This window comes from Salvelinus alpinus, chromosome 4 (assembly GCF_045679555.1).
Source record: "Salvelinus alpinus chromosome 4, SLU_Salpinus.1, whole genome shotgun sequence".
Classification (NCBI taxonomy): Eukaryota; Metazoa; Chordata; class Actinopteri; order Salmoniformes; family Salmonidae; genus Salvelinus; species Salvelinus alpinus.
Window position 1 is genome coordinate 47545649 of NC_092089.1, and position 24313 is coordinate 47569961.

Consider the following 24313-nt stretch of genomic DNA (forward strand, 5'->3'; position numbering starts at 1 on the left):
CTCCACGTCTCCTGAAGTACTGGCCTGTCTCCTGGTAGCGCCTCCATGCTCTGAACACTACGCTGACAGACACAGCAAACCTTCTTGCCACAGCTCGCATTGATGTGTCATCCTGGATGAGCTGCACTACCTGAGCCACTTGTGTGGGTTGTAGACTCCGTCTCATGCTACCACTAGAGTGAAAGCACCGCCAGCATTCAAAAGTGACCAAAACATCAGCCAGGAAGCATAGGAAAATGTGCAACTCAATCTCTGAGTCATAGCTTTGGTGTAACGGATCTCCTCTTCGTCTGAGGAGGAGTAGCAAGGATCGAACCAATGTGCAGCGTGGTAAGTGTCCATAATGAGATATTTAAAAATAATTCAACAGAACACTGAACAAAATAACAAAAGTACAAACAAACAACCGAAACAGTCCCGTATGGTGCAAACACTAACACAGGAAACAACCACCCACAAAACACAATAGAAAACAGGCTACCTAAATATGGCTCCCAATCAGAGACAACGACACCTGCCTCTGATTGAGAACCATACTAGGCCAAACACATAGAAATATAACAACAGAACAAAACATAGAAAAACATCATAGAATGCCCACCCCAACTCACGCCCTGACCAACTAAAATAAAGACATACAAAAGGAACTAAGGTCAGAACGTGACAGTACCCCCCCCCCCCCCAAAGGTGCGGACTCCGGCCGCAAAACCTGAACCTATAGGGGAGGGTCTGAGTGGGCATTTCACAGCGGTGGCGGCTCTGGTGCGGGACGTGGACCCCACTCCACCATAGTCCTGGCCCACTGATGTGGCACCTTTGGAGCGGCGACCCTCGCCGCCGACTTCGGACTGGGAACCATTTCAGCGGGCCCCGAATAGACAGGAGACTCCTGCAGCGCCGGACAGGCGGGAGACTCCGGCTGCGCCGGAGTGAAGGGCAGCTCCTGACTGACGGGCGGCACAGGCAGCTCCTGACTGATGGAGGGAGACTCTGGCTGCTCCGGACTGGAGGGCGTCGCTGGAGGCTCCGGACTAGAGGGCGTCGCTGGTGGCTCCGGACTAGAGGGCGTCGCTGGTGGCTCCGGACTAGAGGGCGTCGCTGGAGGATCCGGACTAGAGGGCGTCGCTAGAGGCTCCGGACTAGAGGGCGTCACTGGAGGCTCCGGACTGACTTCCCTCGTTGGAGGCCTCGTGCCATGGATCATCACCGGAGGCTTCGTACCATGGATCATCACCGGAGGCTTCGTGCCATGGATCATCACTGGAGGCTTCATGCCATGGATCATCACTGGAGGCTTGGTGCCATGGATCATCACTGGAGGCTTCGTGCCATGGATCATCACTGGAGGCTTTGTGCCATGGATTATCACTGGAGGCTTCTTGCCATGGATTATCACTGGAGGCTTCTTGCCATGGATTATCACTGGATTGGAGAGACACACAGAAGGCCTGGCTCTGGGAGAAAGCACAGGACTCACCAGGCTGGGGAGACATACAGGAGGCCTTGTCCTTGGCCGAGGCACCGGATGCACTGGACCGTGGAGGCGCGCTGGCGGTCTCGAGCGCAGAGCTAGCACCACTCGTCCTGGCTGGATCCCCCCTGTAGCCCGGCAAGTGCGGGGAGTTGGAATAGGCCGCACTGGGCTGTGCTGTCGAACTGGAGACACCGTGCGTAGGGCTGGTGCAGAATACCCCGGACCGAGGAGACGCAGAGGATACCAGATGCGCTGAGCCGGCATCATCCTTCCTGGCTCGATGCCCACTCTAGCCCGGCCGATTCGAGGAGCTGCGATGTAACGTACCGGGCTAAGCAAACGTACTGGAGACACCGTGCGCTCCACCGCATAACGCGGTGCCTGACCAGTACGACGCTCTCCACGGTAAGCACGGGGAGTTGGCTCAGGTCTCCTACCTGAGTCCGCCAATCTACCCGTGTGCCACCCCCCCCAAAAAAAACTTCTGGGGCTGCCTCTCGTGCCCGTTACCTCGCGCCAATTCCTCGTAGTGGCGCCGCTCCGCTCTAGCTGCCTCCAGCTCCTCTTTCGGATGGCGATACTCCCCCGGCTGTGCCCAGGGTCCTTTGCCGTCCAAGATTTCCTCCCATGTCCAGGAGTCCATGTCCCTCTGCTACTGGTTACCACGCTGCTTGGTCCTTTTTTGGTGGGTGGTTCTGTAACGGATCTCCTCTTCGTCTGAGGAGGAGTAGCAAGGATCGGACCAATGTGCAGCGTGGTAAGTGTCCATAATGAGATATTTAATAATAATTCAACAGAACACTGAACACAATTACAAACAAACAACCGAAACAGTCCCGTATGGTGCAAACACTAACACAGGAAACAACCACCCACAAAACACAATAGAAAACAAGCTACCTAAATATGGCTCCCAATCAGAGACAACGACTGACACCTGCCTCTGATTGAGAACCATACTAGGCCAAACACATAGAAATATAACAACAGAACAAAACATAGAAAAACAACATAGAATGACCACCCCAACTCACGCCCTGACCAACTAAAATAAAGACATAAAAAAGGAACTAAGGTCAGAACGTGACATTTGGCTCTGTTCAGAAATGCATGACACTGATGTGTTCATTTCTACACCTCGCTCTGTGCTACTGCTTATATCAGGGCATGTCTTCAAAATTCAACTATTCTAAAAGCAATTTGTCTGCATGTGTCAAATTAGAGATGGTATCGAGTGTTCCTTTGCGCTTCATGTTTTAAGAACATGGAGATAAGAGCGATTCAGATAAGAAAAGTTCAGACAAGAATGTTAGAGAAACAAAATCATGTCAAATTCAGTTTGAAAAAAAATATGTTTTTAAAATAGTCATATTCATGAGTCAGAGAATTTTGAAAGTGGTGAAACAACTTCAATTCTAATACAGATATTGCAACGTTTTGTACACACAGTGCTTACTGAATCACTGAAATCATCACTGGAGAGAAACCTAACAACCCAGTCGACCCACATCCCCGCCCTTGGCATCAAACCAAGCACTGTAGCTGTGATTTGGGGCAGATTTGGTGCTGGCAGTCATTATCAGAGATCAGGGGTCATGGTTAACGGAGCAATGCATGATGCCATTAGGTTGCACTCTCTCTGTGTGTGTATTAGTGTGTGAGTATTAATGTGTGTGTATTAGTGTGTGAGGGGCTCAGGGGGGATTACGGCTAGTCAACTTCCCCCTGGGGGGGTACACACACACACACACACACACACACACACACACACACACACACACACACACACACACACACACACACACACACACACACACACACACACACACACACACACACACACACACACACACACACACACACACACACACACACACAACAACTCCACCCCACCGTGGCTGTTGCATCGTGAGGTCTCCACCAGTCTGTTGTCCTGGTCGTAACACACCATGGCCTGGTAACGGTAGCCCTGGCCACACTCCTTGACGTTCCCCTGGACCTTCATGCCCAGGAGGCTCTCCACCCGGTCTCCCCCGGCCAGGATGCAGTCGGACCAGTTGCCCACGGGCTGGGCGTTGTACTTGTCACACGGGCAGTACTGGGTCTCGCTCAGAGGGTACATCTGGGTGTTCTTACACTTGTCCTTCTTCTTGCTTCTCCCTGGGGTGGAGAGAGGATAGGGGTTAGTAGGTATGACGTTTGTGTGTGTCTGTCTGACTTCCTGTCTGTCATGTGCAATTTAAAAGCCGAACTCCATCCTGTCACTAGGCATTAATATGCATCATTATGTTCTCATTGAGTAACATGTAAATATTCCACATCCAGATTAATTGGACCAGACCTCGTTAAAATTCTCAGGCTGCTCCCCAGAACAAGAGACTTGATCTAATAGTTGCTAATAGCATCTATGCTGCACTCTAGCAGGCTACATGCTACTTACCCTTCTCGCAAGGTCATAGCGTAAACTGAATCACTCATGCTGCTTATAAGCTATAGAGCTTCCTTAATGGACTGCCACTGTGCAAAGGTGTGATACTGCCAAAAGTCCACACATTTTGTTACTATTCCTCACCTACAAGTAACCTCTTCCTGGTTCGGACCCCCACACAGTCAGCTGTGCAGGACGAGAACTTGGACCAGTTGGTGAGCTGGCAATCGTCCTGGCATGGGAGCTGGCACCGCTGAGTGATGGGGGGCATGGTGTTGGCAAACTTCAGACACTCTCCAATGTCTGCCTGCACTCCGTCCAGCTGGCGACAGGACACGGCTGTGGGGGGATATCAAAGGCACAGTGTCCCTTACAGGGTTGGTGGCCATTTTGTCTGGGTCACAGAGATTTAGCAGGAATGGAGACATTGATTGGTTCGGTAGGGTTGCAGAAAAGGTGTACTATATAATACAGGGTGGTTGTCAGTTGAACACAGCCTCAGGCAGACAGTTTTTTTATTCTGCCAGTAACAACTCCGAAGGAAGAATTATGGTAAAATATAAATAACAATCAATACAGGTTCAATGTTAATATGTCAAATATGTCGTGTTTTGATTAAAAGGACATTACTGGAGATATTGCAATACGTGCTTTTCGTTATGCTGTAGACACTCAAGATAAGATTATTTTTCTACCCCAAAGTAACCTACAAGCAGAGTTCTGCTCAAACTCCCTTGGGCCTCTGTTGACTCTATACGTTTGGATTGCTGTAGTCTGTTGATATGTGTGGGGTTGTTTGTGGTGGCATGTGTGTTGACAGTGAGTGTGACTGGCGGTCAGGAGTGTTCCAGGTCCCTCCAGGTACACAGCAGTGAGACGCTGTGATAAGCTGTGAGACGCCCCAGGGGTAAAGAGGCACTATGTCTCAGCATGTCTCAGAGAATGACAAACAGTGACCTGGATTCTTTAGAACCCAGGGATGTTAACGTCTACTATCACAGGCTATGAGAGTCAGCCCAACACTATAATAGGATTGTGGATGTCAGATCGTTTCTATGAAGAAAAGGAAATTGTAATGTGTCTCTTTCCATTTATGCATATTAGCACTTAACAAGTGGCAATTTACAACATTGCCACTGACAATAGTTCTCCATTGAAGCTATACAACAATGGAATTATTGTGACCTGAAAAAACACTTTTACAATACTTTGTAGTACAGCTTCTGTTATCTACAGTAGGCGAACCGTTCCTGTACGCAAGTAAAAAGTATGCTTCAATATGCTGTCATATGGTGTTTGCTTACAATTGAAACATATTTACAGGTTGTAGTTAGCCAGAGGGGGAATGTAGCAGCTCTCCCAAATGGAGCTGTGATTAAAGCTGCATGAAAAGAGCCTAAGGTACCTGGGTACTAAGAAACACCAACTGTCTCAAGCAAGGTGGATGCCTAGTCATGAACACATTGACATCCTAAATTCACTGAGGGATGACAAATGGTGTCCTCAGTGCTGTGGGGAGTGTCAACCCCAGTTCACGTCTTCGTCTAAAGAGGGGAATTTGACAAGTGGCTTAAGAAGCACAATTTGCCTCTCCTAACCTTGCCAAATCCATCTGTTTTCTCCTGGCTGAGATTCAGAGGCCACAAAGAATGTCAATTTCATTGTGGATGTTCAAATTGGATAGAAGAGAAAGTAATAGAAGGGGATTTGTGAAGGAAAAAAGAGACGGTTAAAAGATGTAATTTCACCTCTTGTTTGAAGACCTGGTCCACATGTCTCCTGAGCCCCTGGGCTGTCCTCCCTGATGTACCATGGCACCAATTGACACCTTCTCCATTTGTGTGACTTCCACCTGCATTAGAGGAAGTATTGTGATGATGATGATGATTGTGATAATGATAGTGATGTTGAACGTGATTATGATCATCAAGTCAATGTCAACATAATCATTAAAATCATCATATTCAACATTAACATTATCAGCAGACAGTAGAGGTAATTAGTGTATAATACCAATACACTTTATGAGTAAGAGTTGCTAACGATAGTAGCAATAGTATCACCGTTGGTGTAATCATATCCATGTACAGTGACTTCCGAAAGTATTCATACCCCTTGACTTATTCCACATATTGTTGTGTTACATCCTGAATTCAGAATAGAGTATATAAAAAAAAAATCTCACACATCTGCACACAATACCCCATAATGACAAAGTGAAAACATTTTTGTAGACATTTTTGTACATTTATTGAAAATTAAATGAGAGAAATATCTCATTGACAAGTATTCACACCCCAATATATGTCAGAATCACCTTAGGAAGCGATTACAGCTGTGAGTCTTTCTGGGTAAGTCTCTAAGAGCTTTGGACACCTGGATTGTACAATATTTGCACATTATTCTTTTTTTAAATATCCAAGCTCTGTCAAGTTGGTTGTTGATCATTGCTAGACAGCAATTTTCAAGTCTTGCCATAGATTTTCTAGCCGATTTAAGTCAAAACTGTAACTTGGCCACAAAGGAACATTCCATGTTGTCTTGGTAAGCAACTCCAGTGTATATTTGACCTTGTGTTTTAGGTTAACATCTTCTTGCTGGGTCCATGCAACTTATTATGTGACTTGTTAAGCACGTTTTTACTCATGAACTTAGGCTTGCCATAACAAAGGGGTTGAATACTTATTGACTCAAGACATTTTAGCTTTCATTTTTTATTCATTTGTAAAATAGTCTAAAAACATAGTTCCACGTTGACGTTATGGGGTATTGTGTGTAGATCAGTGACGCACAGTCTAAATGTAATCAATTTTAAAATTCAGGCTGTAAAACAACAAAATATGGGAAAAGTCAAGGGGTGTGAATACATTCTGAAGGCACTGTATAACTGTCAGTGTTCTTGGTACTGTGCTGTACCTGTAACCAGGGCAGACTTTAGGAGCCTCACAGTCTTTCTCCTCCTCCAGCACCTCAGGACAGTCTTGGCCCCCGTTGGCTGGCAGCTGGAGGATGACGCGATTTCTTGACTGCTTCTTCTTCTGAATGTTACCAGCTGCCAAAGCAAATGGAGCATTACTTTAATTCTATATTATAATTCGATTTTCAAACACCGGAAATGTGTCACAGTCCCTAAACCTGTCTGGCTCAGTGTTGGACTGTCTGTCACAGTGTACACCTCTCTCACTCATGGAGAGTGAAGTAGAGCTAGAGCTAGTTCACAAGGTTATGCGGCTTTCCCCCTCACTACGGCGCTAGATAGAACTTTGTGGAATAACGCAGATCTATGAAAAAAATATATATGTTCTTTCACAGATAACAAGCTTTATTCGGGAAGCCCAATCGATTGTGAGATAAATTTGGGTCGTGGGATCACAATTCTTACCTTTTCTAAGATCTCTGCCAAGCAGGGAGGAAAAATCTACCCAGGACTTACTGCACATGCAACAACACATGCACGAGGGAACTCCTCATAAACACTACACTGTCACCGGCAGTTTTCCAAATACATTAGGACATCGTCCTTTTACTATATTGTCAGAAGCATCATCAGACCTTGGTAGTAGCCTATTTCATATCTCTCTTTCAATGCATTTCTCTGGAAACCAAGCAGACGCTTGAGAAACATGGATAAATGTCTAATTCTGATGTGAGACTGTGAGAGCTGGTAGCTTTTATGAGCTCGAGAAATGTAGCAAACTTTCCAGCACCTTTTAGATGAGAAAATATTTGTCTACCATTCTGTCATGTCAACCATCCATCCAAATCAAATAATTCCATGTCTCCGCCTTTGTCTTTCTAAACATTCACTCACGTAGCCTATTCCATGATATGGGATAATCCAAAGAGCAACACAACAGCTGTTGATAGCCTTTGCTATATATAATCAACACACAATTTTCAAAGACTATGGTATTTGATGCAAACATATAAAAAATACTTTTGCATTTGATTAAATCACATCACATTCTCTTGTTCGCTCAAGGAAGGCAATTTGGCCCTGGCTTGCAAACGAAATATGCAATTTCGTTGTCATTACAGAACGTAGATTATTTTTGTAGATCTGCGTTATTCCACAAAGTTCTATCTAGCGCTGCAGTGAGGGGGAGGGTCGCACAACCTTGTGAACTAGCTCTAGCTCTACTTCACTCTCCATGAGTGAGAGAGGTGTACACTGTGACAGACAGTCCAACACTGAGCCAGACAGGTTTAGGTACTTTGACAAATTTCAGAAATTTGCCGTTGTTCCCCTTTAAATTACTTTGAGACATTCCATGTCAAACTGACATATTCAGGGCAGAGTGGGTGAATGTTGACTGCTTTATAGTTGCAGTAAAATCAACGTAGTCGTCAAGTTCAAATCTAATGATGAAGTAACATGAACAAGATGGATGCTTTACCCACGATCAGCGGTATTCCCAATAGACACACCCGTTGAATAAACACAATTAACAACTATAAAGTTCTGCCAGAGCTCTGACTATAGAGCAGTGGTTCTCAATCCTGGTCCTGGGGACCCAAAGGGGTGCACGTTTTTGTTTTTGCCCTAGCACTACACACCTGATTAAAATAATCAACTCATAATCAGACTTGGATGAATTAAATCCGGTGTGTATTGCTAGGGCAAAAACAAAAATGTGCACCCCTTTGGGTCCCCAGGACCAGGATTTGAGAACCACTGATCTAGACTGATTAAGATGTAGTTTTATGGTCCAGGACAGGCGAATCATATTATATGAGTGCATTACAGGACTCTGTGTATCCCTGACCTTTAGTTTCAACCAGTGTGGGTAGGAGGCGGGTCATCCTATACAGCAGGAGAACATCAGCACTGCTATCAAAATATACGACTGCGACTGTGTGTGGCGAGGGCCAAAGATTTATGCTCTCATGCCAAATAAAGAGATCATCAAAATCTGAACGATGATGATTTCATCCCATAAATCAATGTAATGTATTCAACAATGTCCTCCAGCTGTGGCCATGGCTGTCTGACAAAGGTGACCTGGTCTGAAGGCGTTTTTATTACAGCATGAAAACAACAATAACAACAACAACATGACACCCTGTCACTTGTAGCCACAGGCTAGTATGTTTTCCGGGTTGCACTAAATTAGGTCATCTTAAGGTCATCCTACATGTCAATCTGTCAAATGAAATATCCGTAATGAAACGAGAGTAATACAATTTAAGGAAACTGTAATGAGTCGTTTACATTGCATGCATCACCCAATTGGTGCCAGTTTCCTTACTCGTCCCAGTTTTACATTGGTTTATAATATAAATGACCTCCAAATGATGCTTCATGATAACAGCTGACATGCATAATATTCATCCGACTAGTTGGATAAGCAAGACATTCCTTTTAGGAGAGCATTTTTGGTCCATAGTTCTTAGTTCCCAAGAGACTTACAATGAACAGGTACAGATGTATGATATTAATTTGAGCCAGTTTGCTACAGCAGGAAAACAATCTTGCAGCAACAGAAAATGTGAATTATTATTATGTGAATTATAATTAATAGACATTTTTTGTAGGGGTTGATATGTTTTTCGTAATGGAAAGTGAAGTCTGAAATTTCAGTGGAAATGATAAACTTTCGAAGCCTTTTTAAGCCTCAAATACACTGCATAGCAGGTAAGTTCTCCTGCAACAGGGCGATCAAATTAAGATCCTACATCTGTAGGGTTGTTATTTGTGTGGATGTCTTTGCACAGTAGCTTGAATTCTTCTTTCATACCTGCATCACAGCTGGGAGAGCACTGGGACCAGTCGCTGAAGGGGGTGACGATGCAGTCCTTCTTACAGGGCATTCGACAGGGTCGCACTGTGCCTGGACGAGGACTCTCAGGACACCTACATGGTAAACATACACACACTACTGGTAACACATGCAAACATATAGCTGGTAACACACAGACGCAGGCTTCTCACTTTGGCTGCAGGAATTCAAATGACTAATCCGATTAGCCAAGAGCCATGGAGCTATCGAGGGACAGTGGTAGATTCTTGGCTTGGAAGATAGTCCTCTCAGAAAGTACGGTAACCTGCTTGGTTTCCTACTATGCCGTTTTTTTTTTTGTAAAACCACTTGGCTTTTACAGAGAGAAATCCAGTGTTTCTGAAGCACAAACTAGGACAACAGGAAGCAACTGTCTGTTAAGAAGTCCTATGTCTAATGTCCATGTCAATCTATGGTACCACTGACAGATAAGGAAAGAGAAGATCATGTTATGTCTTATGTAGGGCAATGTAAACATTACCTACAGTATACGGCTTTGGCAGCCTTTGTTAATATTCATTCCTCTTAAATGGAGAATCTGCATTTAATTCCTCCAGGCTAGATTCAGTTCACTATAGATAAGACCCTCCATGGGATCCCTTCCCGTTTTAAATTGATTCTATTACTGGACGATAATCCGTTAGATCGCTGGGATTGTGGTTGGAGCTGGTCTTCATATTTAACGGACAAAGGGTTATATGTAATCTTCAGCCTATAGTTATAAGTACCTCTGATCCCCAGTGAATGGCCACTGGATGAAGATAAACGGGGGAAAATTGTCCGTCTACATCAAGTAATCGGATTTTTCGGAACATGGGCTCTCCTGGGGCTTTTTAAGTGATGTTCCGGCTCTATTTCCTCATCCTATTGCTGAGATAACATAGATAGCCGAGCTAGCGCTGATCATCTGGCTCAGGTTTACACACTGGGAGTAGGAGCACTGTCTTCTTCTGGGGTTGCTCCACTCGTTAGCACCGTGTCGTCAGGGAGAAATAGGGTGCCTCACACGCACAATGTAATAGTGCAGCAGGCAGCCATGCGAAGAGAGGAGAGATTTATGTTTAATACCAATAGAGAGAGAGCTAAATCCCTCTTTAGTGAGACAAATCCTCTGGCACGTTCGTACACTGTTTCTACACTCCAAAGCAGTGCTCAGGGATGGAGAATAGAGAGCTGCTGATGATGATAAATATGGGTCAGGCTTGGATCAAATCAGTTTCTTATTTCCTCTTCAGGTTTAAAGAGTTTACACAGATGAACTGCATTAGCAACAGGTGCAAAGGTCATGGGAACCTGTTTAAGGACAAGCTACTTCAAAGACTTCAAAAGAGAAGCCCACAGGTAGCAATCATGTAGGCAAAACAATAGAAGATGAGACACAACAACATGACCCAGATTGAGCTTTTGAGCTGAGCAATATGCACCTCACTACACCTCACAGAACGAATGCTGAACTAATGCTCCAGCAGACAGAAACATCTCTACTGTTCCCTCTCAGTTTTAACGACGTTCCAGACGAAACGCGGTCAAATACGAGACACAGCAACATGACCCCAGACTGAGTGGTTGACCCGAGCACTTAACTACCTCACGTAACTAATGCTTAACTAATGCTTAACTAATGCTGAACTAATGCTCCAGCAGACAGAAACATTCCTACTGTTCCCTGTTACTTTAATTGTATTTTAGGCCAGGTGTAATGGTAGGTATTATGCGAATTTGGATGCTAAAAATGTAATTACATTCTCATTAAAAAAAAAAACAGGCCATGTTCATTGCCAGAACACGATACCGTCGCCACAGAAAACTCTGTCTTCACTGCTATTGAAGTATGCAGACTTTTTGATTAGTCATTAGATTATCCAATTAAAGCATCCTCTGGTTTAAGCCGACTTGTTTTCCCTGCTAGTGTTAATGATCTTTAAATGTAATGATTTGTAGTGAGGCAAGAAACACAACATTTACTCTGAGTCTGTCCCACAGCACATCATTAAGAAGAGTCTGCCAGGGTAATGTTTTTGTTCTGCTATTTGCTATTATCGCTTCAATAATCTGTTCGGTGAGAGGTTCTTCAAAATGAGCATGCTGTGTGGTTGAACAGAGAGTGAAGAAACATTGCAACCCACAACATTTTAAGAGACTGCAAAAGCACACGAAGCCTGGCACAAAATGCTAAGCACTACTTAAATTCATTATTAAAAAGTACAACAGCAAATAAAACATGATTTGTTTAATATTCGGGGAGAAAACGGCTCCGGCTTTGCGTACGTTTCTTTGGCCTCTGTCTCGACAGCTTTCAACCAACTGTCACTGTCATCCACAGTGACTTAACACAGTTGTCGTTAGGACACATCCACGTAATTGACTATGACTGTCAAACACTATCACAATTATTCATCCCAACTCCTTTTCCGACAGTCCATGTAAGAATCGGTGCGATCACACAAAAGCGTCGGACGTCAATCCCCATGCAAATTGTCACAATCAATAAACCAAGATGTTTTAGTTCCAAATCCCCCTGCAGTACTCTGTATATAGACTGATAGAAGCGTATGCCTGAGGGAGTGACATATTTGTCTCTGAGAGACTCTCTTCTCTATTGGGCTTTGACAGTGTGTGTGTGGTGACACTGTGTGAGGTTCACTGCCTCGGGGTGTGTGAAGACAGCGCTGAGCCCTCTGTGAGTGAACTGGAGCACATCTGCATACACACCAGCGAAGCAGACGTGTGTTCGTTTGCTCTGCCAGGTTCCTGGGGGAGCGCTAATCAAACCTACCTGCCAAGTAGGATGGTGGGAAGAGAAGACACAGGTGGAAAAATAACAACTAGAGACCATGTCAAGTCACAATGCAGCGCACTGAGTGCAGGCAGGGTGAAACCACCTCTACACTTAAGCTAGATAGCTGGTGGGCTTAGTGGTTCAGTTTCGAGATGATTCCACACCATCTCTCCCAAGCAAATGGAAAAGATTGGCACCAATTGGACATGGACGCACCCTGACATAAGACCACTTTTGAAGTCTTCCAATGACTGACAAATATTGATTTTAGAATGAACTATCCCTTCACAACAAAGGACTTAAAGACAAAGCACTGAGAGAAGGCACTTTTGGAGCTTTGCCAGCTTTAGCGGTCTTAACCTAATCCACCATGACAGGGGAAAGCCTCTTTAAGAGCAATAGTGGCTTGAAAGAATGCAAAACATGCAGGAAAGTTATTTCATAACAAAGGCAAAATACAATGGCCTTAAAAGGATATGTACTCCATAGTAAAGCCTAAAATGGCCCAGCACCTTGGACTGGGAGGTTTTATCCTGCCAGGTGGAAATTACTTCAGGACCTTGGATAGCAGATCCGTAAACTGTAGACTTACGGTTAAGGTTTCTGGATCTTAAATACAGCAGGTTAATTAGTTAAATAAACATAACATCCCACATAGATAAGCCTAGCAAAGAAAATCAGCACCCCGTGCAAGAGCACAACTTTAGGCTAACTGTAAACTAAACTTATTGATGCATTTTGAGGTTGCGGTGTATGTTCTGCATTGCAAACCATAGACATCCTGCATCTCTCATCTTGTGGTGATTTAATTGCCTTAAAGAATCAAAGCCACTTAATTACTGTCATTATCATCAGTGGGAAATTACACAGGCCTAAATGAACAGGGTTAATTAGCCTGTTTGGGACGGCATATATTTATTTATCTGGGTTTGCCTGTGGAGTGGAGACAGGGCTTGAGAGCTGCTCTTCATACTGTATGACTTCTTGTCATACCTCACTCACTCACTCACTCACTCACTCACTCACTCACTCACTCACTCACTCACTCACTCACTCACTCACTCACTCACTCACTCACTCACTCACTCACTCACTCACTCACTCACTCACTCACTCACTCACTCACTCACTCACAGACACACACACTCACGCACGCGTACACACCTAGGGCCTAAATGTTCTTACTTCTTGGGCGGCACCTGTCCCACGTTGACCCGTACACAGATGACCTTGCGTGTCTGCATGCCCTGGGAACAGGGGCCCTGCCCACTGGTGTTGGGGCCGGCAGCAGACCTGGGGCCAGTGGTGGTGTTGAGGGCTGAGGCTGAGGGGTCTTCAGTACAGGGGCCCCAGGGGCCAGTCTGCCAGTGGTACACCGTACATGCATGCTCATTGCAGTTACGCATCTCCTGCAGGGAACTGCTGTTGGGGCACATGCCACCACCTAGGAACATGCACGCACACACGCACACACAAACGCACAAACAAACGCACATAGAAAGGGCGAGCTGAAAAGTTACTTTATAGAGGTTCGGCATTGTGCACAATGACAGTGCAGCATATAAAAAGCAATAAGTTCAAATTCTCTACCACACCACACACATATACAGGTTAGTCCCAATGTCATCAGTCAAGGAGGCTCTGGCTTATACATGAAGCCCTTAAATAATGACAGATTCTGCCATGACAAAGTCTGAAAGATTCAGCCAGTTATTGATAGTGACAGTCCATGATGGTGTTGAAAGGCTTGACCTCCCCCGGTGATTGACAATGCATTTTAATCCTCCAGCCCACTTTGAGGCTCAGACGATTCATCTCCTCCTACTGCTAGTTGCAAGTCTGATTACCAACCCACTTCTCCACCTCTGTTGGATTTACAACATCCAACACATCCAACATCACTCTGTCCCTTCCTCACCTCTCTCTCATGCGCTCTCTCTCTCCTGTCTGTCAGTCACTATCTCTCTGTCTCTCTCATCTCTGCTCAGTGGAGGCAGGTGGGGCGATTCGGAGCCCTTAGTGCTTCGGAGTAATTGCAGACACTTACAGGTTTGGGCAGTGATGAAGGGGGCATTGTGGGACTGTAAGTCCTCCACACCTGCAACATCCTGAGATGAAAGCCAACCTGTTCCATAATGAGCAGCAGTGGTGTTGTTCACAGGCCAGTCAATGTGGAATGCCAACTCAGACTAATCTAAACCTGATGGCAAATGAACAGACCTCTTCCTCCTTCCTTTCTGCTGACTGCTACCTGCTTACATCGCTGACTAACCATGTCGGTTTGCTGGATCTGCCAATAGTGTAAACTAACCGGACAAGTAAGCCACAGATGGTGCCCAGACTGACCTAGAAAAGTGGTTTGGTTGGGCAGAGGTAAAGTCTATGTCGATTCTACAGGGAGTTGTAGTGGATGATTTATGAATGGTGAAGCAACTTCAGTCCAGTCTTAATGTGACAAGTGGGATCGCTTTAATGCTACTCAAAGGATGCCGCTCATTGAATATGGGTTCATTCATGTTTGCGGTATGAATTTCATCCCTTTTCTGACTTATTCATAAAATGTACTCGGAAAGACATCCATAATGTATTGGGTGTCTGAGCTAGCGCGGTTACATTTAGTATGCGGCTTATAACACACTGGAGCTTGGGATCACCTAACAGACGGCACACTTGACTGCTAAAATATCTATCTTTTGGGAGATATTCTTCGACAGTAAAAGGCAAAAAAAATATTGAAGTAGCATACATAATGATGTGAAGGCTTTCCACATTGGTGGGGAAGAACTCCAATCAGAAAAACTTTAAAGGGCCAATATGCAGTGTCTGTATCCATTTTTGGACTTATAAATGAATGATATGTACCTACTAGAAGAATATAACTTAAAACATGCCTAATAAACTTATTTTAACTGTCGTACCCCATCAGAACCTAAATTATAAGCTTGTTTTACTCCAATGTTTCTAAACAAAGTAAATGTAAACAAACACAGTACCGCCTCAAAACAGGGTTTAAACCATCATTTTGATATAATGGATACTTAATCCTTGCATCCATAGCTCTGTCTATACATTTTAGAGTGGTTACATTTCTCCAGCCTCATCCTGCAGCGTTTTACTGAAACAGTGACGGGTAGTACACTTTTTTATTGTTTCAACAATGATTTGCCCCTTTAAATCATCTACCCAACTCTCTACGCTAACAATATCTACTACTCATCACCTGCTACTACTACTACTACTGTTACTACTACTACCACTACTAGTACTATTAAACATTTTAAAGATAAAAATAGAATGTACCAAAAAGCTTTGAAAACTTTGGCACCCTTGAAAGACCTTTGGAAAACATTGATATAGAATGTTAAAATTCTCACATCAAGATATGAGAATGTGTAAATACATTTGAAGAATTAGTTATACTTACTGTACAACAACAACAAAACCAAAAGCAACTACTTATTTCACTACATCTAGTGCTACGAGGATTTTAAATCAAACCTATGGTGCACAAAGGCTGTTGAGGTATACAGGTGAAGTCGGAAGTTTACATACACCTTAGCCAAACATATTTAAACTCAGTTTTTCACAATTCCTGACATTTAATCAGAGTAACGATTCTTAGGTCAGTTAGGTCAGTTAGGATCACCACTTGATTTTAATAATGTGAAATGTCAGAATAATAGTAGAGAGAATGATTTATTTCAGCTTTTATTTCTTTCATCACATTCCCAGTGGGCCAGAAGTTTACATACACTCAATTAGTATTTGGTAGCATTGCCTTTAAATTGTTTAACTTGGGTCAAACGTTTTGGGTAGCCTTCCACAAGCTTCCCACAATAAGTTGGGTGAATTTTGGCCCATTCCTCCTGACAGAGCTGGTGTAACTGAGTCAGGCTCCTTGCTCGCACACGCTTTTTAAGTTCTGCCCACAAATTTTCTATAGGATTGAGGTCAGGGCTTTGTGATGGCCACTCCAATACCTTGACTTTGTTGTCCTTAAGCCATTTTGCCACAACATTGGAAGTATGCTTGGGGTCATTGTCCATTTGGAAGACCCATTTGCGACCAAGCTTTAACTTCCTGACTGATGTCTTGAGATGTTGCTTCAATATATCCATATCATTTTTCTGCCTCATGATGCCATCTATTTTGTGAAGTGCACCAGTCCTTCCTGCAGCAAAGCACCCCCACAACATGATGTTGCCACCCCGTGCTTCACGGTTGGGATGGTGTTCTTCGGCTTGCAAGCCTCCCCCTTTTTCCTCCAAACATAACGATGGTCATTATGGCCAAACAGTTCTTGTTTAATCAGACTAGAGGACATTTCTCCAAAAAGTACGATCTTTGTCCCCATGTGCAGTTGCAAACCGTAATCTGGCTTTTTATGGCGGTTTTGGAGCAGTGGCTTCTTCCTTGCTGAGCAGCCTTTCAGGTTATGTCGATATAGGACTCGTTTTACTCTGGAAATAGATACTTTTGTACATGTTTCCTACAGCATCTTCACAAGGTCCTTTGCTGTTGTTCTGCGATTGATTTGCACTTTTCGCACCAAAGTACGTTCATCTCTAGGAGACAAAACGCGTCTCCTTCCTGAGCGGTACGACAGCTGCGTGGTCCCATGGTGTTTATACTTGCGTACTATTGTTTGTACAGATGAACGTGGTACCTTCAGGCATTTGGAAATTGCTCCCAAGGATGAACCAGACTTGTGGAGGTCTACAATTATTTTTCTGAGGTTTTGGGTGATTTCTTTAGATTTTCCCATGATGTCAAGCAAAGAGGCACTGTGTTTGAAGGTAGGCCTTGAAATACATCCACAGGTACACCTCCAATGGACTCAAATTATGTCAATTAGCCTAACAGAACCTTCTAAAGCCATGACATAATTTTCTGGAATTTTCCAAGCTGTTTAAAGGCACAGTCAACTTAGGGTATGTAAACGTCTGACCCACTGGAATTGTGATACAGTGAATTATAAGTGAAATAATCTGTCTGTAAACAATTGTTGGAAAAATTACTTTTGTCATGCACAAAGTAGATGTCCTAACCGACTTCCCAAAACTATAGTTTGTTAACAAGACATTTGTGGAGTTGTTGAAAAACAAGTTTAAATGACTCCAACCTAAGTGTATGTAAACGTCCGACTTCAACTGTAACTACAGTAAAGTCTATAAACATTGACAGAAATCCTATTATTTTGTCATTTGTCAACATATCGCTAAGGTTAAATGTAGCTAACAGCTAGTTTCAATCACAAGTGTTACCCTCCATCACTGTGATCCATGCCACTACCATTGCAGTTACTGTGGGGAGGTAAACAACATGCAGATCAACTTTTAGCCAAATGTTTCAATGAAAACAAAAAATCATAGTTACAGACAGAGGTACAGACAGACAGAGGTACAGACAGACAGAGGTACAGACAGACAGAGGTACATAGGTACAGACAGACAGACAGACAGACAGACAGACAGACAGACAGACAGACAGACAGACAGACAGACAGACAGACAGACAGACAGACAGACAGACAGACAGACAGACAGACAGACAGACAGACAGACAGACAGACAGACAGTAACAGACAGTGTGATAGACAGATAGTGACAGTAACAGACAGAGAGACAGACAGCAACAGACAGTAACATACAGCAACAGGCAGACAGGCAGCAACAGACAGTAACATACAGCAACAGACAAGAGAGACAGACAGCACCAGACAGTAACATACAGTAACAGACAGAGTGACAGACAGACAGGCAGTAACAGACAGTAACAAACAGAGCGACATACAGTAACAGACAGTAACAGAAAGAGTGATAGACAGACAGTAACAGACAGTAACAGACAGAGGGACAGACACTTTGAAGGTCAATGTGACTTGAAAGCTATACAAAGAGAAAGACCCCCTTAACATGATATATTATATATTAACACTACAGTAGTACAACACAGACCGTACAGAATGGTACATCATCTACAATACATAGTCTCATAGTCACCTTCGCCAGCGTTGTAGGCCAGTATGGAGCGGGTCCTTAGCTGCTTGCCCTCGATGGTTTTGCTGGAACAGGTTTGGGAGCAGGAGGACCAGGAGGTCCAGTCGCTGAGGACACAGTCCTTAGGGCAAGGCACATCACAGGCGATGGGCTCAGGGGCAGAGGCTCCCCCACACAGCTCCTTGTCCACCATGTCACCTGGGTGGCACAAAGAACGGTACGGTCAAGGAATGCACACCATTGTAACAATAGAGAAACAATAATTGATTGAACTTTTATATACCTTTTCAATACAGAAAAAAATCTCTAAACAACAACCAACGGAATCTGTAATTGTACTACACTTTATATAACTTAGCAGACTCTTAACCAGAGCTATTTACAGGAGCAATTAGGGTTAAGTGCCTTGCTCAAGGCACATGGACAGATTCTTTCACCTAGTCAGCTCGGGGAGTCAAACCACTAGGTTACCCACCCCCCATTATAATGTCTACAATATGATAAACCACACCACAATTTCATGGTCTATTGGTGGGCTTGTTAATAAATACTGTATATTGTTTCCTTAGTGTCATTGAATGCTAATCAATTTCAACCCACACAATTCATTAACATAGACATTAAATTTTATCTGTTGTCTTCCTTTTGACTTCAGAGTTGGATCAAATGTTTGGTAACTGTTTAATAGCGTGCGAGGATAATCTCTACAATATATTAATAATGATGTCGCTATTCTCAACGCAACTCGATCTGAATACAGAATTAGCTTTGGACATAGTAAGTACAAACTCACATGGGACTTAAACATTTTACACTTACATATTTGTGATTCATGACCGCTTAAGTGAGTTACACTATTAAGCCACGTAATCTGCATGTGCTTTTAACAGGTTAACCTTTTACTGTAGTGGGCTAAATCAGGGTCACAGAAACAAATCCACTTTGAAAGAAAAGTATATTCCTCACACACATGGTTATGAGCTTACAGCCACCTGTACCATGTCAGATATAGAGTTAAAATGTATAACATTTTGCGTTTGCATCCCAATATTACACTTCATATACATCACAGAAGACTGAAACACAGAACACTGAAATAGCAAAACCGTTTGACCTAGATGAAGATGTTGATTAATTATGAAATTATGAAAAATATTAGGTAATATTGTTGCAATGAACTTGAATTCAAAACATTTCTCAGCACTCCAAATGAGCAACACAATGGCTCTGCATTGTATCTTGTATCTTCCGACGGTTGGTTTTTGCAATTTCAGGCTGAGGATGAGTTGAGCTTCAAACCCTCCTACCGGCCTGCCTTTACATTAAGATGACACTTTGAGGAGTATTCAGTGAACCAATCGTGACTGAACCGAGACAGTGTGGAAATGCGAAGTGACAGGGAAACCCAGTGGCTCTCACGGTGGCAAAAACATGAACAAACAAAACACCCTTCATCAGAAAAACTCCAGGCTTAGTGAACTGAGAAAAACGGTTCCTTTTAAATGAGTCAGAACAGTTAATATCAGTATAGATCAGATACGCTCAGTATCGACAGTGGAGTTTCAATGACATTTGTATAGACTTTTGTCTGCGGTGTGGCTGTTTGTTGTTGGTGTGGCAGTATCATGAAATTCAGCCTCGGTATGGCAGGAGACATTGAGCCCAAAGTCTCCAGGGCAAAAAGTAGCACGAAATCATAACACAACAAATCAATTTCCATCAGCGGAGACAGAAGGAATCGGTCAACGCCAGTCAAGATAGGCAGAAAAACACAAAGAGATTGTGCCTCTCACAAAGCTACTAGGAAGATATCACCTGACAATAACCCTGAATGACACTAGTGGATGTACATGTACAGTATGTGTCCTGCATAAGGTGAGATGACAATGTAACGTAGGATGAGGAACTTTATAAATATTTAAGTTTTTCAGAATTAGGAGGATGACAAGAGGTCATTGTCATCGTAGGAGTATGATTTGGACTCATATCCATTACGGTGCCTGTGTCTATGTCTGTGTGTCTCTTTGATATCACTCTATATCTCTTAGTTAACACTCAAACTAGGAACGATGAGTATACTTGGGATTGGTAACATAGCATCTTTGTCAATTACACCCACATTCTGAAACCTGCTCAAAAACCCAGACCGCATCTCTCTGCAACGACTGCCATTGTCTTCAGTCAAACATTCTTCAGTAATAAATTGGAACAGTAAATCCACGTAGCTGCAAAGTTAAGGGAGTCCCCGAGACTCAGGGCCAGAGAGAATTGATTTGATTTAGTGTGAGCAGGGTTTAATTGCTCTGGCTGAGAAACTGAAAAGGAGGGAGGGAAATATGTGGCTATGTTGAGCTAGGGAAGCGTTAAAGGAGACGGGGAGGGGGATGTGAGGTGGGGGAGGGCGTCAGGAGAGAACACCATGATAAATGGCAGCCATGATAAATGGCAGGGCGGCTAAACACCATTCTCTCTCTAGTCGTCTCCAGCTCTTCACTCACTTACAGTATAGCCATAAGTTAGAGAGTTGGTAGAGAGGTCACCTTGAGCAACATGATTTTTCATCCAGAGGGAGAGACCCTGACTAAAAGCGTCAGCATGCTTCAGTTCGGCTGGTGCCTGTGCTCGCATACTCCCTTAAAAGAACTTTGCTTGAAAAACAAGAAAAAAGCGGCAATAGTACTGTTTGTCCATTTTGAGATGCCATAGCCAGTATACATTTCCTCAAAATAATCAGAATTAATCTAAAATAACTCAAGAAATCTGCCATTAATTTTGCCATTTTTGCCAAGGAGATCTTAGCCGTTCAATTTTACATCTAACTAAGACGTTTGGTGCAGTATTTCTCAATCAAACAAATGTGCTTGAAAACGAGTCGCCTTTATTGAAGACTCTCTACTGTTGACCAATCACCGACGAAGGGGCGTAGACTTCGGCTCCGAACTTGCCTCCAGAAAAAATTGTATAGGCCCGAACCGCCGAAAAAAACATAAAATGTCGTCATAATATACAATGCATTCAGAAAGTATTCAGACCCCTCAAATTTTTCCACATTTTGTTACGTTACAGCCTTATTCTAAAATGTATTAAATATTTTTTTTTGCACTCATCAATCTACACACAATAACCCATAACGACAAAGCAAAAACAGTAAATGTTTTATTTTTGCAAATGTACATAAAAAAATTCATGAAATATCACATTTATATAAGTATTTACTTTGTTGAAGTACCTTTGGAAGCGATTACAGCCTCGAGTCTTCTTGGGTATGACGCTACAAGTTTGGCACACATGTATTTGGGGAGTTTCTCCCATTCTTCTCTGCAGATCCTCTCAAGCTCTGTCAGGTTGCTTAGGGAGCATTGATGCACAGCTATTTTTAGGTCTCTGCAGATATGTTCGATCGGGTTCAAGTCTTGGCTCTGGCTGGGCCACTTGAGGACATTCAGAGACTTGTCCCGATGCCACTCTTGCATTGTCTTGGCTGTGTGCTTAGGAACCTTCGCCCCAGTCTGAGGTCCTGAGCGCTCTGGAGCAGGTTTTCATCAAGGATCTCTCTCTACCTTGCTCCGTTCGTCTTTCCCTCGATTCTGACTTGTCTCCCAGTCCCTGCCACTGAAAAACATCCCCACAGCATGATAATTCCACCACCATGCTTCACCGTAGGGATGGTGCCAAGTTTCCTCCAGACATGGCATTTAAGGCCAAAAGGTTGAATCTTGTTTTCATCAGACAGAGAATCTTGTTTCTCATGGTCTGAGTGTCTTTAGGAGGCTTTTGGCAAACTCCAAGCAAGATGTCATGTACCTTTTACTGAGGAGTAGCTTCCATCTGGCCACTCTACCATAAAGGTCTGATTGGTGGGGTGCTGCAGAGATGGTTGTCCATCTGGAAGGTCCTCCCATCTCCACAGAGGAACTCTAGAGCTCTGTCAGACCAACCATCAGGTTCTTGGTCACCTCCCTCACAAAGGCCCTTCATCCTCAATTGCTCAGTTTGGCCAGGCGGACAGCTCTAGGAAGAGTCTTGGTGGTTCCAAACTTCTTCCATTTAAGAATGACAGAGTGTCACTGTGTTCAGAGGCCACTGTGTTATTGACTGACCTTCAATGCTGCAGACATGTTTTGGTACCCTTCCCCAGATCCAGATCTGTGCTGCGACACAATCCTGTCTCGGAGCTCTACGGACAATTCCTTCGACCTCATGGCTTGGTTTTTGCTCTGACATGCACTGTCAACTGCGGGACCTTATATAGACAGGTGTGTGCCTTTCCAAATCATGTCCATTCAATTGAATTTTCCACAGGTGGACTCCAATCAAGTTGTAGAAACATCACAAGGTTAATCAATGGAAACAGGATGCAACTGAGCTCAATTTCGAGTCTCATAGCAAAGGGTCTGAATACTTATGTAAATAAGGTATTTCTGTTTTTTATTTTTAAGAAATTTGCAAACTTCACTTTGTCATTATGGGGTATTGTTGTAGATTGATGAGGACACATTTTTATTTAATCAATTTGAGATTATTTAATAAATTTGAAATCAAAGGGTCTGAATATTTTCTGAATGCACTGTATATTATGACGACATTTTATGACGTTTTTGTTTATTTTGGACTTCGGTGAGGGTTTTTTGCTGAATGCACTGTATGCACAATCTTCTACGAACTGTTTCGGCTGGGAAGCATGCGGACACCTTTATTCATCACAAATGTAAATAGTTAATCTGGAAGTGGTGGGCTACTCTTGGGGGGATCAGGGAGCTGAGCTAACAATGTGGTGAATTCTGAGCATAATAATAAGTCAGAATACTATAGTACAGTTTTATTGTACTATGCTAGCTTAGCAGGCAATACTGGTTGAAATAACTTCTTAATGACAATATTTCAACCAGTTTCTGTCTGTAACGACGCCATTTCAATCAGTTTTGCCTGTTGGCAGTCTTCTACATTAATTAGTCAAGCAAACGTCCACTGAAAATAAAGGACTCTATAATGTGCATTAACCGAATCAATAAACCTATAGACTGCAATCACAGAGCTTTATCTACAATCACACAGCAACGATTATGGAGACTAAGTTTAATGGAATTAACGAGGGAAAAATTCAATTGAATAATCTTTTTCCGATAATTGGTTATTACTATGATTTTCCTTACCAGTGCTGTTGACACACTGGACCTGAGGTATCTGTGCCCCGGGGCCACACGGCAGCTCCCCGTCGGGGATACACTCATCCAGTCTGACCAGGCGCCAGTCCCAGCAGCTGGGTTCGTCACATGGGACAGCCTCCACCAGGTGAGGACAGTTCCCTGGTCCACCTGTTGGCTCATTGCTGATCTCCCGTTTCCTCAGTTTAAAACCTGCCGAAGGGAAAAATACAAAAATATAGAATGAAAAATACATAAAACCATATGAAAAAATATATAAAAACGCTGAAAAAATACATAATATGCCTAATTGTCCTCCTTTGGAATTGATCTCTTCAACAGCTCTCTCGAAATGGAATAATAGGATATGCTACTATGATAAGATTAGGATTAGTGTACAAGTGCAAGCAAATAATTGCCCAGTTAATTGTTGGCACTTTACCAGATACTGTGATCATACTGACCATAAATTGATACAAAAGAGAGGATTTCATTGTGAAGAGCCAGCGTGTAATTATCATGTGGGTGTTGGACCACCCACAGATGTTAGATACTACCTTTATACCAGAATATGTTTATTCAAGAGGACCTTACAATGGCTACAATAACACCAACTACTATATATGCACAGATAATTACTGTATAATCTTCTGAAACAACGCCATGTTCTGTAAATTCCATAACACCATGCATACCTGATGGCAAATAT

At 43.3% G+C, this 24313-nt stretch overlaps 1 protein-coding gene across 1 annotated transcript in view; it reads right to left on the reverse strand.

Moving 5' to 3' along the window:
- The window catches only part of LOC139573777 (thrombospondin type-1 domain-containing protein 7A-like), a 103970-nt gene that overhangs the window by 25017 nt on the left and 54640 nt on the right, over positions 1 to 24313 (reverse strand). Inside the window, exons 7-14 of the mRNA XM_071397623.1 lie at positions 23614 to 23817; positions 18464 to 18658; positions 13647 to 13905; positions 9641 to 9756; positions 6819 to 6954; positions 5651 to 5754; positions 4047 to 4241; positions 3368 to 3634 (exon numbers count right to left, since the gene is read on the reverse strand). Of these exons, the coding sequence (XP_071253724.1) occupies positions 3368 to 3634; positions 4047 to 4241; positions 5651 to 5754; positions 6819 to 6954; positions 9641 to 9756; positions 13647 to 13905; positions 18464 to 18658; positions 23614 to 23817 (1476 nt within the window). The remainder of the gene's footprint in view (positions 1 to 3367; positions 3635 to 4046; positions 4242 to 5650; positions 5755 to 6818; positions 6955 to 9640; positions 9757 to 13646; positions 13906 to 18463; positions 18659 to 23613; positions 23818 to 24313) is intronic.